This window comes from Mesoplodon bidens (genome assembly GCF_964165515.1).
Source record: "Mesoplodon bidens genome assembly, contig: HAP1_SCAFFOLD_495, whole genome shotgun sequence".
Lineage (NCBI taxonomy): Eukaryota > Metazoa > Chordata > Mammalia > Artiodactyla > Ziphiidae > Mesoplodon > Mesoplodon bidens.
The window spans coordinates 164,924-180,922 of NW_027671328.1; the positions used below are offsets into that span (position 1 = coordinate 164,924).

Genomic DNA, 15,999 nt, shown 5'->3' on the forward strand with positions numbered 1-15,999 from the left:
GGTGCCTAGGCAACGTCTAGCAAGTTCTGGGCTCGAGGCGGCTCCCAACTGTTGCGTCACCAGGGGCCACAGAACTGAGTCGGGAAGGGAGAAGGGAGGAATCTGTGCGGAGGGTCATCCGACTGAGTCGGAACCGGACACTCTGGCAGGAAGTAGAAAGCGAAGAAAACGAAACGACCATTGGTGAATTTCAACAGCACGTCGTGAATTTCAGATAATTTTCCACTTGTTTATTAAGATGGAAAACTCGGATTCCAACGATGAAGGAGATGGAGTTTCGGCCCAACACATAAGTCAAACGGACCGATTGGTTCGGGAAGAAGATTTCTCCAGGTTCGTAAATAATCTGAGTGAAGAAGATTACGAACTTATGAGAGACAACAATCTTCTAGGCATTCCAGGTGAAAGTACGGAAGAAGAGTTGCTGAGAAGACTTCAGCTAATTAAAGAAAACGCACCACAAGACTCAGATGAAAATACAGGTATATTCTGCTTTTGGAGGGAATAGGATGGGATGAATAAGGAACTTCATAATAGGAAATAGTAACTTCATAATAGGAAATAGTAAATTATACAGAAGTGACTTACATTCATTTGGTAAGTAACTTCTCATAAAAGGAACTGGCATTTACTTGATTTTTGGTGAGCAGGTCAAGGTCTGTTTGTTTGTTTTCCTGATTCACATTTGGGTTGTTTTAATTGGGAAACAGTGCAAAGTAGCCTATTTGTATTTTTCTTGGTTTTCTACCTCAACTGAAAGTCCCTCCTACTTCCTGAATTATTTTTTCTACATAGACATGTAAAAAAAGCAAACAGAAATATTCTCCACTGGGGACAATTGTGCTCTCCTCAACACCTGGGGACATTTGACAATGGCTAGAGATATTTTTGGTTGTCACAGGGGAGGCATGGGTGTTACTAGCATCTAGTGGGCAGAGGCCAGGGGTGCTGCCAAATATCCCACAGTGCACAGGATAGCTCCCCAAAACAAAGAATTGTCCAGCACCAAAATGTCAATAGTGCTAAGGCTGAGAAACCCTGCTCGGACCTCAGGTCTGGTGCCTTCCCTTCCAGTGTGAAGTAGAGGATTTTGCTGTCTAATGAAGAGGATACTATAATACTTTGGCTCTTGAATATTGTCTTATAGGTACCATGCTAGGTTCAGTCTATTCATTTGATCTGACCTTCAATTTAATGTCAATTAAAAATCTTGGTAACATTAAGAAGTATTCAAAATGCAAACACTTTTAAACCTATAAAACTTGTTTATGTTTGGGCAATAACCTTATATTTTAAAACAGCTTATCTATTATCAAAAGCACATAAGTGAAGAGCCTAGAAGTAGTCATGTTGGAGACTAATGAAAATTAGACAATAATGTAAATTGAACTAAACTACTAGCATTGTACCTTAACTGGTGTTTACCTTGTTTAATTGCATTAGTGTTTTGAGAGTGGACTGAAAAAAAAGTCTCTTGACATTCCTCCGAGAGTGGTACACAGGGCTGTGTATATGATGAAATACTGAAACATAGACTTCCTCCGGATTCCCTTTTTAAAAAATTCTCTAAGTTTATCTAGGATTAGCTCACTCTTTTTGGATGGAATCGAAACTTTTCTACCTTTACTTATAAATCTACACAGTGCAGTTTATAAAATATTAACTCTATAAATGTGAAATCAGTTTAAAACACCTGAGTATTTAAGTTCTCATTTTTTGTTTGTTTTTGAAACAAAGTTTCAGAGTGCTATTTTATGATGGTTCTAATTTTGGTAGTTCTTTTATGCACCCTCCCCATTTTTTTTTTGTTAACAGACAGAGGAGACTCTTCAGATGACGTGTCTAGTGGTGACTCTCTAATAGACTGCCTTAACTGTTCTGGACAAACTGAAAATATGACAAGTGGGCAAAGAGAAAACCAATCTTGGAGAGAAGAGAGCCAAATTAATCCTAAAAGTGATCAGTTCATATTCAGTTTAGAAATAAATGCTAACCTTGATCATGGGAGTCCAAATCCAGAGAATGAATATGTAGCGTCTGCAAGACTTCCCAGAAGAGAAAATATGGAAGACAGCCAAAGGCAAGTGGAAAGTCCACAATCTGAATCAATATTTACAAGACCATCTATGTCTGAACAAGATACAACTGAAACATTAATGGAATTCCCACCTACTACAAGTCAGAGAAGAGCAAGAAGTAGGAGCCCAGAGTATTGGAGAACCAGAGCAAGAATTCAAAGTTGGTCGCCTCCACGTTCACTTAGGGAAATTGTACAAAGACTTAATCATAGTATACCCTCTCAGAATTTTGAGCAGCCTCTGCTAAGTGAGAATGTGAGATTTTCTAAAACTGAGCACCAAGAAATATTGACACAGCAAATGACTGGATTTGAGTTGCAAAATAGCGGTCTTATTGAAACTTCTAGAACAAGGAATGCCGTTCATGGAGAAAATTCTCCAGATACAACCAGCAGTGGTGAATCTTGGGGAATGAGGGAAATATATCCAACCATACCCTTCAATCTTGAAGTAGGACAAGTTCATTCTGGAGCATATTCTCAGAGAGACAGCAGAGCTAGTAGAACTCAGTTAACATCTGAGACACCAAACAACACTGTCACTTCTGAAAGTGAACGAGGACTGAGGCATATGTATTCACATTCTGAGCGGGCAGGTGTGAGAGCTTATGTCAATACCATTAGAAATCCCGTTTGCAGAATGTTCAATACTAGCTTAAATGATACAACATCTGTTCCAATTCAGAGCACGTTAAGGCAGACAATGACAGAATTTAGTAACTCAAATAACCTTATGGACAGTGACAGTAATTTAGAGCATAGTGTCTCACCTCCAAGTCCAAACATGGAATGGCTAGAGTCACCTAATGGTAGTAGTAGTGGTACATTTGGTTCTGATTCAAATGCTAGCTATGATACCCATTCAAGTTCCACACTGAGTTGTCATTCAAGCCCCAATTGTACGTCTAGTTCCAGTTCTATTCCTATTTCTGGTTCCAGCTCAAGTGATGAAAATTCAGGAATTAGATCACTGATGTTTGAAGGCAGTGAAGAAACAAACTTAGCAGCAGACTTATCATCAGAGACCAGGCAAGTGGGTAGACAAATTAGCCTAATAATATATGATGAAAGTGACTCTGGGTCCTCCCATGATCTGCAAACTACAGGACTCACCAAAGCACAGATTGACAGCTTGGCTGTAAGATCTTTTGGTGAAAATGATGCACTAAAAGCCTGCAGCATTCGCCTTACAGAGTACACAGAAAACAGCAAGCTTCGCATACTACCTTGCTCCCATGAATATCACATTCACTGCATTGATCGCTGGCTGTCTGAGAACTCTACGTGTCCGATTTGTCGTAGGCAAGTAGTGGATTCCAATGAGAGTGAAAATCCTGATCGATGAATTCTCAGCTATATAAAGTGTTATAGGGCTTCCCTGGTGGCGCAGGGCTTGAGAGTCGGCCTGCCGACGAAGGGGACTGACAATAAAAATTAATTTCACACCATAGCAGTTCACTGAATTTCAATAAAAACTTAGCATGTGCACTGGGTTGGGATGTTCCTGATTCCATGGGAGAAATGTCTTAATATGATATAATGAATCTAGATAGATCCTAGTAGTATTATCTCGTCATGTAAACCCCAGACATCTCTTAGCCCTGTTCAATCCTGGTTGTGCATGCAGAGAAACAGAAACCCAACCAAATATCAATAATTAAGAAGCCATTTAAGACTACATTAGAGTCATTCACATAAAGAAGTCATGTTACATTCCTAGAATGCCATAAAAAGCTTTGAAACCCTTCTCTTCCTATCTCTCTCCACAGCAGTTTATCCCACCTCCCTAACACTACCTTAACGTTTCGCCTATTCCCCACTACCAATGTATCAGTCAGTTCTAGCTAAAAACTGATGGCACACTTTAAAAGAGTGATGGAATAGCATTTAATGAAGAGACTAAAGTGTGTAAGGAATGAAGGGAAACCAAGAGATGATGAAGTGCCCTGAGGCTAGCAGCTGTGAGAAACCAGTATTATAACCACTAGGTTTGAAGGGGCATAGAGAGATAGCAGTTCCTGCAACCCAGAATGTCTTCGAGTTATAGGAGAAGCCCACCCAACAAGAGATGTAACCTTAGAAAATGGCATCCACTCTCAACCTAAAGTTTGGAAGGGGGCAGATCATGGAAATAAATACCCTTGCCTTCTTTCCTCCTGACTTCTAATCACTTATCAGTAGTTCATATTAACCAAACCCAACCTGAAGACACAGAGAGACTGGTCCATGAAGCTGATAAAGATCAGCCTCCTGGAATCACGAAGCAGGGTTAAGAAGGATGGCGAGTAGATCCGGTAAGCAAATCAGAGACCATCTACCACAACCAGCATTCCCAACTCTCTTCAAACCCAGCCTGTGTACGCTTTCTTGCCTCTTCCGCTTCCGCTTGTTCTCTATTCCACTCTATGACTCAGCTCTTTAACAACCCTCTCTATTTTCCTTTCATTTACTCAGATCTTGTATTTTTAAAAGTGATAAGATGACAAAGCCTTAGAACTTAATTACCTTTCTCTTAAACATGTCACACTTTGATTTGCTGTGATTGTAAACAACTAAGGATAAAGGGCAGTTATAGGTATGTCTTTAATTTTTGCTGCTTCAATATATTCAAGCTTCAATTTCTTTCTATATATGTTTAGTTCATATGATTAATTTTTAAAACAGATTCTGATTTCTTATAAAGGGTTTTATGGTTTATATATGACTCTGAATCCTTGTGTGAATGACCCAAAGTAGCCAATTGCTGCCTGGAGCCTCACAAGCTGCAATATGAAAGCCTTAAAAGTAAAACTTGGCTTCAAGAAACATGTCTACATAGTTCAATTCTAACTGTCCCCAGTAAAACCATCACCCAAAACCCCGAGTATTTGAAATCAAAATTTAGGTCATGCTTCCTTCCAACCTAAACATAGTGAAGGATTTTTCTCCTAATTCAGCCTGAAGGCTGTTTTTGGGGGGTTGTATTGGCCAGTCCAGAAAATTTTGCTTAAATTTTTCAATCCTGGTATAGGTGAGAGTACATTGTATTATAACCTAAAGCAATAATCAGAAATTTTGTGCAATGTGCAACCTATACAAATGTAGGCAGTGTTAAGTATACACCTTCTCTAAAAAGTTAAAGTCAGCAACATCACTGACCTTTCTTTTCTCTGTGAATTGCTGGCAGCCACAGTATTTGCACATAACTACAACGTATAAATGGGGAGTGGTGGTGAAGTTTTTGAAAACATCTTTGAGGTAGCATATTTTTCACACAGAAGATATCTGCATGGCCAGAAATGAAGGCTTGGATCAAACCTCTGAAATTTACATTAACTTCTGAAAGTTGTTTGAATAGTCTGATTTTTAGGAAGTATTTTTGATATCAGATGTACTTCACTTAAAGTGAGTAGAATAATTATAACAGTACTTGGCTTTCATACTATCCTAACAGATTAAAACCTTCCAAAGGATGATAATTTCTTAATTAATGCTTCAGTACATTCATATGCACCTTCTGTGGTCGACAGAATTCTAAGATGGTGCCCAATGATCTTTGTAGGAGCCCCTCCCCTTGAGTATGAGACCTGTGAATGTGATGGAATATCATTCCCATTATTAGATTATGATATATAGCACAGTTGATTGGGAGATTATCCAGAGTGTGCCTGACCTAATCAGGGGAGCACTTAAAAGGCACAGAGAGGACTTCTAATCCAGATAAGATGGTTTATACTTCCCTCTCCCAACTCCCCCTTTATACGCACAACTATATATCCTGGAAATAATATGAGACAACCAAAGGAGATCTCTGAAAGGTCTAGAGAAGGTGAAATGCCTAGGGACCCTCAGAATGGATGAACAGCCTCATGGCAGGGCACCTTATGACCCTCTACCAACAAAAAAATGTGATCCAGGCCCAGCATTTCCTAACTCCCAACTTAGTAACAGGAAGTGGCTCAAAGAGGCTCTTCCTCCATCACATCAAATGGGAATCCCCCAAACACCAGGCGAGCCTTGCAGAACCTGCAAGGACGAACAATTGGAAGCCCTGATGACACTAAGTGACCAGGGAAAGTGCTTTCCTTCCCCACTGGGCCTGAAATCCCCCTTCACCACCCAGACACGTCAGTGGCTAAGGGTCCCAGCAAAAGTGCTCCTACCACAAAAAGCTCCTGCCTGGACAATGCTCTCCTCAGATGGGCCTGAGACTCCTCTCCCCTCCCCAGAAACATCAGGCAACTTGCTGGTACCGGCAACGGAGATCCCTCCACAGAAAGCTCTCAACCTGGTAAGCACCCTCCACTCCTTACAGTCCAGGGAGACCCTGTCACAAGTGCCTGGCCCAGGAAGGACTCTTCATCACGTGTTCCAGAGATGCCCTTCCCTCACCAGAAGCACCAAGTGCCGTATCCTGGGGAAGCTACTTCAAACCCCATAAGCAGCATGAGAAGGGACCAGAGGTAACCCCACCTGCACAAGAGAAACAGACCATAAGAGTACCACAAAGGGTCAGAAAATTAGGTTATCATGGAACCACCGTCCATAAAAGTACAGGAAATGTGTGCCAAACCTATAAAGAGTGAATGCCTGCTAAAAATTAAAAAAAAACAAAACACTTTAAATAGGGACCAAAGTATCCTAACATAATAGCCAAAATGTCCAAAAGACAATAAAATATCACTACTTATACCAAGAACCAGATACATGACAGCTTGAATAAGATGGGACAGATGATGCCAACAGAGATGAATTAGATGTTAGAATTATCTGACAAGGGTTTAAAAATGCTGATTTCAGACCTTTAAGACCTCGAACACAGAACCTAGTCACTCCATGCCAGTATCCCCACCTATAGAACTGTGAGCTAATAAAGGGATGCTGTTTTAAGCCATTACATTTGTACTAATTTCTTATGCAGCAACAGACAACTAATACAACTTCTCATCTAGGATCCATCCTGTACCTAGAAAATGATTAGAATGAGTCCTAGACAAGTAAATGGCTTAATGTCTTGGTTCTAGGCCCACTATAACATTATATTCTACCATTTTTCCCAAAAATGGAATCCCTAATTCCTGCTACTGAAGCTGCTAGAAGACAGTATCCTTCCTGTTTGAACAACCACCAATATCGTATCGCTCTAACTTTACTTCACATCACCCTATCTCATTCTACCAGTATATGCTGCTTATATCATAAACCCAATTTAACACTCTGACTTTGAAACTATAGAGCCACTTATTTTTCTCTCAAAGAGATTGCTGAGTATTATATTGCTCTTCCAAATCATATTCCTCTCTGTCTGCCCTGACAAATCAGAAATGGAGAAGATTTGTACCTGAATCTTCTGAGCTCAACCTGATACGTTTTTTACATTACAGTATATCAGTTTAAATACACAGCATCACTGTGGTTGTGAGCATAAATATTTCCATCTTAAGAATTTTCTCTGTATTTTCTTGGTAGTTTTTAAAACATTTGTTTATTTTGGCCTAATTCCAAAAAAAAACCCCTTATCTGAATAACAAATTCTTTTTGAAAGTAGTTATAGCCTGTGGATAAGTTTTTGATAGCAATATAAAGTCTATCTTTTTTGGCTAACCCTGAAAATAAGTTGTGCTCTCAATATTCCATGAAGAATTAAGTATAAAGATTCTTTTGTAAATGCAAACAAGCCTGAGCATCGAACAACATGAACATCAAAACACTGCATGTACTGGAAAGTTCACAAAGAAATGTGACGTTTCTGTTAAGTAATATTACTTGTTATCCATATGCAATACTTTGAGATCTTCAGTATCTTCTTTACTACAATTAACCAAATATTTCATGTCTTTTCATTATTTGAGAGGTGAATGTATACTCCCTTCAATGAGAAGTTCCTGGTATGAGAATTTCGAATGGAAATCTGAACTGCATTTCTTTTCTGTGACTTCATTTAAGATTTGAAAATTCTTTACCATCCTAACTCAGGCTTTTTCACTATGAAATAAGAGGCTCTCCTTTGTGTGATATTCAAAACTCTCCATTTTTAAGCATCAAGCCAGCATCTTTAACATCACTGCAAAAATGTGGAGATTTGGAAAAGCATGTTGGGGAAAATCCTTTTTCTCTCATCCACCATTCGTAGAGGACAGACACTAATTATAAGCCAACTCTGGGCTCTGGGTTCTCCATTCTCACATCACTAGTCACAACACAGTTATCTACCACCCCTGGCCTTGTCATCTTCTATTCTGGAAGTGTATTTTTTTTTCTTTAGTAGCACTTGTGACTATCTAAAACATTTTTTATTTATCTTGTGCTTGTTTTCTTCCCCATTCCTATCCCAAAATAGAAGCTCCAAAAGATCTTTCTTTTTTTTTAAATTACTACTACATTTCTAAAAACTAGAACAGTTACTGGCATACACACACACACACTGCTTCAGAATTTTTGGCCACTGTGAGCATCCCAGACTTATTTTTCACCCTTTATTCTCCAAAGAAAACCTATTTTAATACTGTTACCTACCATCCAGGATTTGATGTATTTCAACCTAGATCTCTCTCACTTACTTAACATATTTGTATAGGGTTTCTTGCCTATTAAGTTATAATACCTGCCAACCCTTTTCAAAATCACTATTTCAGGCGTTCAACACTGACCAAGAATGTGCCATGCCCAATGCTGGGTGCTAGGGTTATAGTTACGAAGTACAGCACTTATCATGAAGAAATGTATTACATTTTAAAGAAGGTAGCTGAATAAACATACAGTAACACTCTATGTCAGGGATGCCCTGACACAGATTCAGATACAGGATAAAATGGAATGATCTAGGAGGAGAAATCTACACTAATAATTCAAACCTCCTTAAAGTTGGGTTATATCTGAGTTGTATCTTACAGGACTAGTAGCAATTAGCCAATGAAATGAAGTCATTAATTTTATTCTAAGCAAAATAAACACTGCATGCAACAGTAAAGATGCATTGAAAATTTAGGGCTCAGTAAACAGTAAGTATGAATCATCATGCTCTGGGGTAGAAGAGGAAGAGATGTAAGTATATTAGCAAGAAATGAAGAGATGAGGCCAAAGAGGTAACAAGTGGTATTGTGATTCAGGCTGAAGAGTTGAACTAGATCTTCTAAGCAATGCACAGTCAAGACGATTTTTCTAATAGGAATAAAATTTTTCAATTTTTAGAATGGTCATACTAGCAGGGATATGAACAGATTGTCAAAATTTAGATTGTCCCACTTACGGAGTTATGGCATTAACTGGAAGAAAAAAGTATAAAGTCCTGATATAATGGTGAGACAGTTGAGATATGGATGCATATAGATTCAAGTAGTATTAAAGAAGCACAATCAAATTTGGTGGCTGCTTGGATAATTTAAAGATGACCTTAAGTTTCTGGTTTAGGTGACTGAGTAGATGGTGAGAAGTTCCACTGATATAAGAAATGCAATATAACTCGTTTGTCATAGTAGAGGAATAGATGACAATTCAGCTGGAATCTCTGAGATTTGAGATGTCAGAGTGATATTTTAGTGGCAATGGTCATCTAGCTATCACGGAATATCAAGTATGCTTCTAAAATTAGGATAAAGATGCCAGACTGAAGTCAAACAAGTATGAGGTATTGCCTGTGAAAGTGTGTTCCATGGTAGTAGTGGAGGGAGATGGATGGAATCCTTTGGAACAGGAGCAATTATAAAGTAGACAGACATAAAGAAGCTAGCAAAGATAATCAGGACAGAAAAATGAGACGTGTAAAGATAATCATAAACACAGAGCTCATGGTCTTCATTCGTAAATATGAAGAGAAAACAAAATATCTCTAAGTGTTAAGAAGAAGGTAAACTCCTAGGAAAGCAAGGGTTTTGTAATTTTCACTACAATAGTCATAGCACCCAAAAAATACTGCCTTGCCCAAAGTCGATGTTCCATAAATATTTGTTGAGATATTTGAGATAGGCATGACATAAGAGAGAATAAGATAAATATTAAAAGTAGCAAAATAAGTCCTGGGAGAAATAGTAATAATTCATGGACTAGGAAAGAACCTGAAAGGCTTAGTTTTACCATGAGCAAATGGAGACCTGCCACTATTCTAAACACATACAAATGTTGAAAGAATAAGTCTTTGGCAGGAACTGTAACAAACACACTGGCCATTATAGATCACCTGGAAACAGTCTTTACATATCTTTTTTAAAAGGCTCCTTTTTAAAAGAAAGAATTGGTAAGACGGTGGTTAAATGCCTTTCTGTCAGGCTTTTTGTTTGGAGAAAAAGGTGTAGGTGAAGTAACTCTGCCCCACATAGACTTTCAGTCTACGTCTCCCTCTTGCCATCCTGAGTTACTCAGGAGTTCTGCTGAGCACATATATATCTCAGAAGCTGAAGCCCCCTCCTTGCATATTATAGTAGTGGGCTTCCCTTTCTTTCAGATTTCACCATTATTATGATAGGTTTTTGAGAGGCAAAGGTAATTGCTACGTATGCTTGCAGTCACAAACGTCTTGAAGCAGAGCCCATTTTCTTTTGTATTTTGAAATCCAATATAAAGGAATTTAAAAATTCAGCAAGGGGGAAAGGGTTTCAGAGTATTTGGACTTGAAAGAGTATATACACATAACTTCATTTTTGCAAGAAAATTAGCTGCTTGAAATCTTATGCAATTGCTGCCATGGTCATTGTATTAATTTTAAGTTGTAATTTTAGAGAACACTTACAAATTAGTTTAAAGGCTAGAAAGGAATTTATTGACTCACAATACACCAAAGTTTGAAAGTGCCGATACTTTCAGACACAGGTAAGTGTGGGGGCCCAAAGGATATAAATAGAAAATGTTTCTCTGACTTGGATATTCTTCCCTCTGCAGTTTGTTTTGTTTGTTTTGTTTTGTTTTGTTTTGTATTATTTTGGGGAAACCTTTCTCCAAGGGGTGGCAAGAAAAATGACCAAACGCAAATCTATTTTTGTATATTACCAATTTACTGAACCCAGGCAAAGAGAAAGCCTTTATACAAAAGACTGACTCAGCTTGGGATTTCTGTTAAAACCTCAAGTTCAGGGAATTCTAACTAGCCAGGTCTTGGTCACATGCCCAGCACGAGAATATGGAGGTGGGTTCTCCAAGCTGAACCAGATGGAAATGTGGACAAATTCACCAAAAGTAGCAATGAAGGTCTTCTAAGGGTTCTCTTTTGTTTTTCACACTCTTCTGGAATCAATTCTGGTGGTATATATTTTACTAGGAAATAATCAATTTCATCCAGTTTTTAGATTTTTACAGCATATTTATGTTCCGTGCATCATCCTAAATTTAATATATTTCCCTTTGTGTTATTTTTCTTTCTGTTCCTATACTTTATACCTTGGCTTTCTCCCTTTTTCCTTGATCAGAATATCAAATGACATTCGATAAACTCTATATTAAGGTTTGGTCGGACAAGTAGAACCACTAGAAGGACTTTATTATAGAGATTAAACCTTACATGATAGTGGGGCTTTGTTAAGCAGTCTATGTAAATCCACTGCCCCTGCCTCTTGGTGCCAGTCCTGAAGTCAGTAGGGCTGGCAGTCAGGAATGAGAGATGATCTGAAGTTAGGAGATCAAGGATAAGCTGGAACCTTCAAAAATAAGCTATAATCCAACTAGCAAAATGAACTGAACACCATATTAAAAGGATTATACATCATGGCCAAGTGGGATTTATGTGTAAAATGGTTCAACAGACAAAAATCAATCAATGTGATACACCACATTAATAGAATGAAGGACAGAAAAACCACATGATCATCTCAATTGATGCAGAAAAAGGCAGAAAAAGTATGTTCATTGGAGTTCAAAGCTCCATAGAAAGTTTAAATAACATATTTGATAAAACTGAATTTGAATTTTATAAGTTGAAAATAAGCCAGAAAAAATGATGAGATTAAATGAAAATATGAATGATAAAGGAATAAAGGATAAAACGGAAGACCCACATTCATCTAATAATATTTTTAGAAGGTGAGATTAGAGTGAATTTAACAAGTATTTGAAGAAATAGTACTTCTCAGAGATTAAGTTAGAAATAAATCCTCCGATAAAAGAAGTGCATGGAGTCACCAGTAAAACAAATGAAAACAAATATATGACTATATCCTGTATCGTATACCTCACCTCAGCCTGATCCTTACTTTGTTCCACATTAAAAGAATGTGCAACACTGGCAGACTACTTATATATACAATCTGACAGTGTCTCACTGTGTTCATGATTCCAACAAATCTATCCTCCAACTCTCTCCTTACTCCAGCAGGTGAGAATATTCCTAAAGCAACCCTTTCAGTTCTCCCACAGGCTAAACCCATGGATGAATTCTTTCTCCTTTTCTTCACATTCCCTCCCCATAATTTTGAGATCCAGTTTACAGAACTTCCAGAGGTCAAATCCCAGCTTGATCGTGCATTCTCATATTGAATCGCCAGCCTTCCCTGCTTCACTGCTTTGGCCCTGCAATCCGGTTCACTTGCATTGTACTCTCTAATTAAATAATAGCACATAAACTCTTGGCCTGCGGCTCTGCTTTCTGGGGAACCAAGGCTAAAAAACAGCTGGTAAACCACATCACATAATGGCAAAGAGGAAAGTCTACAAAGCAACTTGGAAGAAAGAAAGAATATCAAATAAAAAGAGCAATGAGACTAGTAGCAATCTTCTCATCAGTAACAATAGATGCCAGAAGATAACTGAAAGCACTATCCTTAAAGTACTAATGGAAAAATCACTCTTAACCTAGAATAGAACATTTAACTAACCATATTAAACAATGAAAGAGATGACATTTTCGGACAAAGACAGAAATTTCTACCTATAGATCTTCAATACTAAAACTTCCAAGGAATAGGTTTCTTACTGAAGGGAATTAAACTCACTGTGAAGAAGTGGGATTAAGGAACAAACTGAGCAAAGAAAGTGATATACAGGTAGATAAATCCAAGAAGTTTAACTGTTAAACACTGTGTAATTGTGTGACTAATTTGGGGGCCAAGTCAAAAATAAAGTGCAGGGGCTTCCCTGGTGGCGCAGTGGTTGAGAGTCTGCCTGCCGATGCAGGGGACACGGGTTCGTGCCCCGGTCTGGGAAGATCCCACATGCCGCGGAACAGCTGGGCCCGTGAGCCAAAATTATTGAGCCTGCGCGTCTGGAGCCTGTGCTCCGCAACAAGAGAGGCCGCGATAGTGAGAGGCCCGCGCCCCGCGATGAAGAGTGGCCCCCGCTCTCCACAACTGGAGAAAGCCCTCGCACAGAAACGAAGACCCAACACAGCCAAAAATAAATAAATAAATAAAGCAAAACTGTCAACAAGTAAAAATAAACACTAAGAAATAAAAATAAAATAAAATAAAGTGCAATTCAATGGAATATTACTCAGCCATAAAAAGAAACGAAATTGAGTTATTTGTAGTGAGGTGGTTGGACCTAGAGTCTGTCATACAGAGTGAAGTAAGTCAGAAAGAGAAAAACAAATACCATATGCTAACACATGTACATGGAATCTAAGAAAAAAAAAAAGGTCATGAAGAACCTAGTGGTAAGACGGGAATAAAGACACAGACCTACTAGAGCATGGACTTGAGGATATGGGGAGGGGGAAGGGTAAGCTGTGACAAAGTGAGAGAGTGGCATGGACATATATACACTACCATACGTAAACATAGATAGCTAGTGGGAAGTAGCCGCATAGCACAGGGAGATCAGCTAGGTGGTTTGTGACCACCTAGAGGGGTGGGATAGGGAGGGTGGGATGGAGGGAGATGCAAGAGGGAAGAGATATGGGAACATATGTATATGTATAACTGATTCACTTTGTTATAAAGCAGAAATTAACACACCATTGTAAAGCAATTATACTCCAATATAGATATTAAAAATAAAAGAAATTAGAAACTAAAATAATAATAATAATAAATAAGTACAATTAAAATAGAGATGATAATTACATGGAGATGATATAAAATGCAATCAGAACCAATGCTTTGAAACTCATCAATTTTGTTTTCTGTAAGGGTTAGAGCTATTAAATATAAGACTGTGATCACTCAAGTAAGAATGTTAGACCTTTAATTACAAAAAATCTAGAATTAGAATAGATAAACTCCAAATCTGTTGAGGGGAAAAACATAACATTGCATGAAAAATGCAAGTTACAAAAGGAAATATATTATTTATGCAAGTTCAAAATATAAAAGAGTAGAATAGGATTTCTAACTATAAACAAATTCTTGATTTACAAAAATATGGATGCTAGAGTATAGTCAAACTTTAGACAGTGTGTAACTAAGCAGCAAGGAAAATGACATGGACCTTGAGAGCTCTCATGTGTATCACTAATATTTTATCCTAAAACAAGGTACCAATCAAATAGGGAAAAATCACATCTTGACTCTGAGTTTTGGATATACTAGTGATTCTGTGCTCTTTTATTAAGTTTAAATAGTTGTAAACAGTAAAAGTTAAAAAAAAAACTGTAATGGATCAATGTCCTTTACTAAGTCCTGAGTCTTAGATCATGCTTTCTCCTCCTCCTTGGACCAGTCCTTCTCTCTTCCTCCTTTTCCTTTTATCTCTAGTACATAACCTTGTACATAGAACATAGTAAGTACACATTAAACATGTGTTGACATGAATAATTCACATGAATGAGCTTTGCAAACTAAAGCCATTATCATAAACATAAACTCCTCACAAAATAGCACAATTGTCTTCCAAGAAGTGAACCACTATAATAAACTCTGTTATGTGCTACAGAGTGCCTCAACATTAGTAAATGTGAAAATATGTACCATAATTAGAAAGCTATCTTAAAGAGCATTAAAAACCAAAGAAACAATTAACCAGCATCAGTATATTAGGTAAAAATTGCTTTGTTAGATGTCTTTCCAGAAAACTGCTAGACTACAGAAAATTGTAGATTGAGGAATTTTCTAAATATGATTCTGACGTGAATCCTGTAGACCTATTTTTGCAAATAAAAGTTTCTGTGGAGAAAGTGACATCATATAACACTGGTGGAACCAAAGCTTTTATGACTAAAGTGCACAATTACTGGTGCACAATTATATATAACTTTGGTGGGAGACTATTAAATATCTAGCCTGCGAAGGTAATCTATTAATCTAAGAGTATAATTTTTAAGAGAGGTGAGAGTAGAAGGCCAATGTTTATGAGAGCATAAATGGTATCAGAATTGCACTTGCGTTACTATTATAAAGTAGGACACTCGCTGGTACAGAAAAATAGGTTTCTCAAGTGTGGAAGATGAAAGAAAGAATAATGGAAATTTTAGCTTTTTGAACATAAAAATGTGAAATATATGCTTTAGCAATGAAAATGAAACTACAAAATAATCATTTTTATTAAAAATATTTCCTTTCCATTTACTAGGTCTTGCTAGAATACTTTTAACCAGATCATTTAATTCCCATTTCAATCCATTCTATATACCCGATTTGGTTATGATTTCTAAAAGTAATATGTATTCCCCCCCAAACCGCAATATTTCACACAACATGAAAAGAGAATATTAAGCTTACCGTGAGATTGAGTAAAACCTATCCTTATGCAGTGTCCTCATAATGAGATTGCATAGTATAAAAAGAACAAAACAGAATTGAAATAATGTATGAACATCCATATATTATAGTTAGTTCTACTTGGGTGACACATTATACAATAATTCCGTGAAATTAATTGGAGAGAAATATCTCAAGACTTGAAAAAAAAATCCAAATTCACAGACATTAATCTACTCTAGCATTAATTTTACTACTGTTCTTTAAAAATACTGTGAACCTTTCTTGAAAATCTATTCTAAGTCAAACTCTCTTTCAAAGTCAACTATGATTTTTGTACGTTTATTCTATGGACTCAAGGAGAGAACTGAATGCTGATATCAGAAT

At 37.5% G+C, this 15,999-nt stretch overlaps 1 protein-coding gene across 1 annotated transcript; it reads left to right on the forward strand.

Annotated features, from left to right (window-relative positions):
* Window positions 1-238: 238 nt before the first annotated feature.
* On the forward strand, window positions 239-3,422 carry LOC308611565 (E3 ubiquitin-protein ligase RLIM-like; the record flags this gene model as incomplete). The annotated part of the gene is made up of 3 exons (XM_081260283.1): window positions 239-482; window positions 1,816-3,021; window positions 3,184-3,422. 3 exons carry the CDS (start codon window positions 239-241, stop codon window positions 3,420-3,422), a joined length of 1,689 nt encoding a protein of 562 aa, XP_081116409.1.
* Window positions 3,423-15,999: the final 12,577 nt, after the last annotated feature.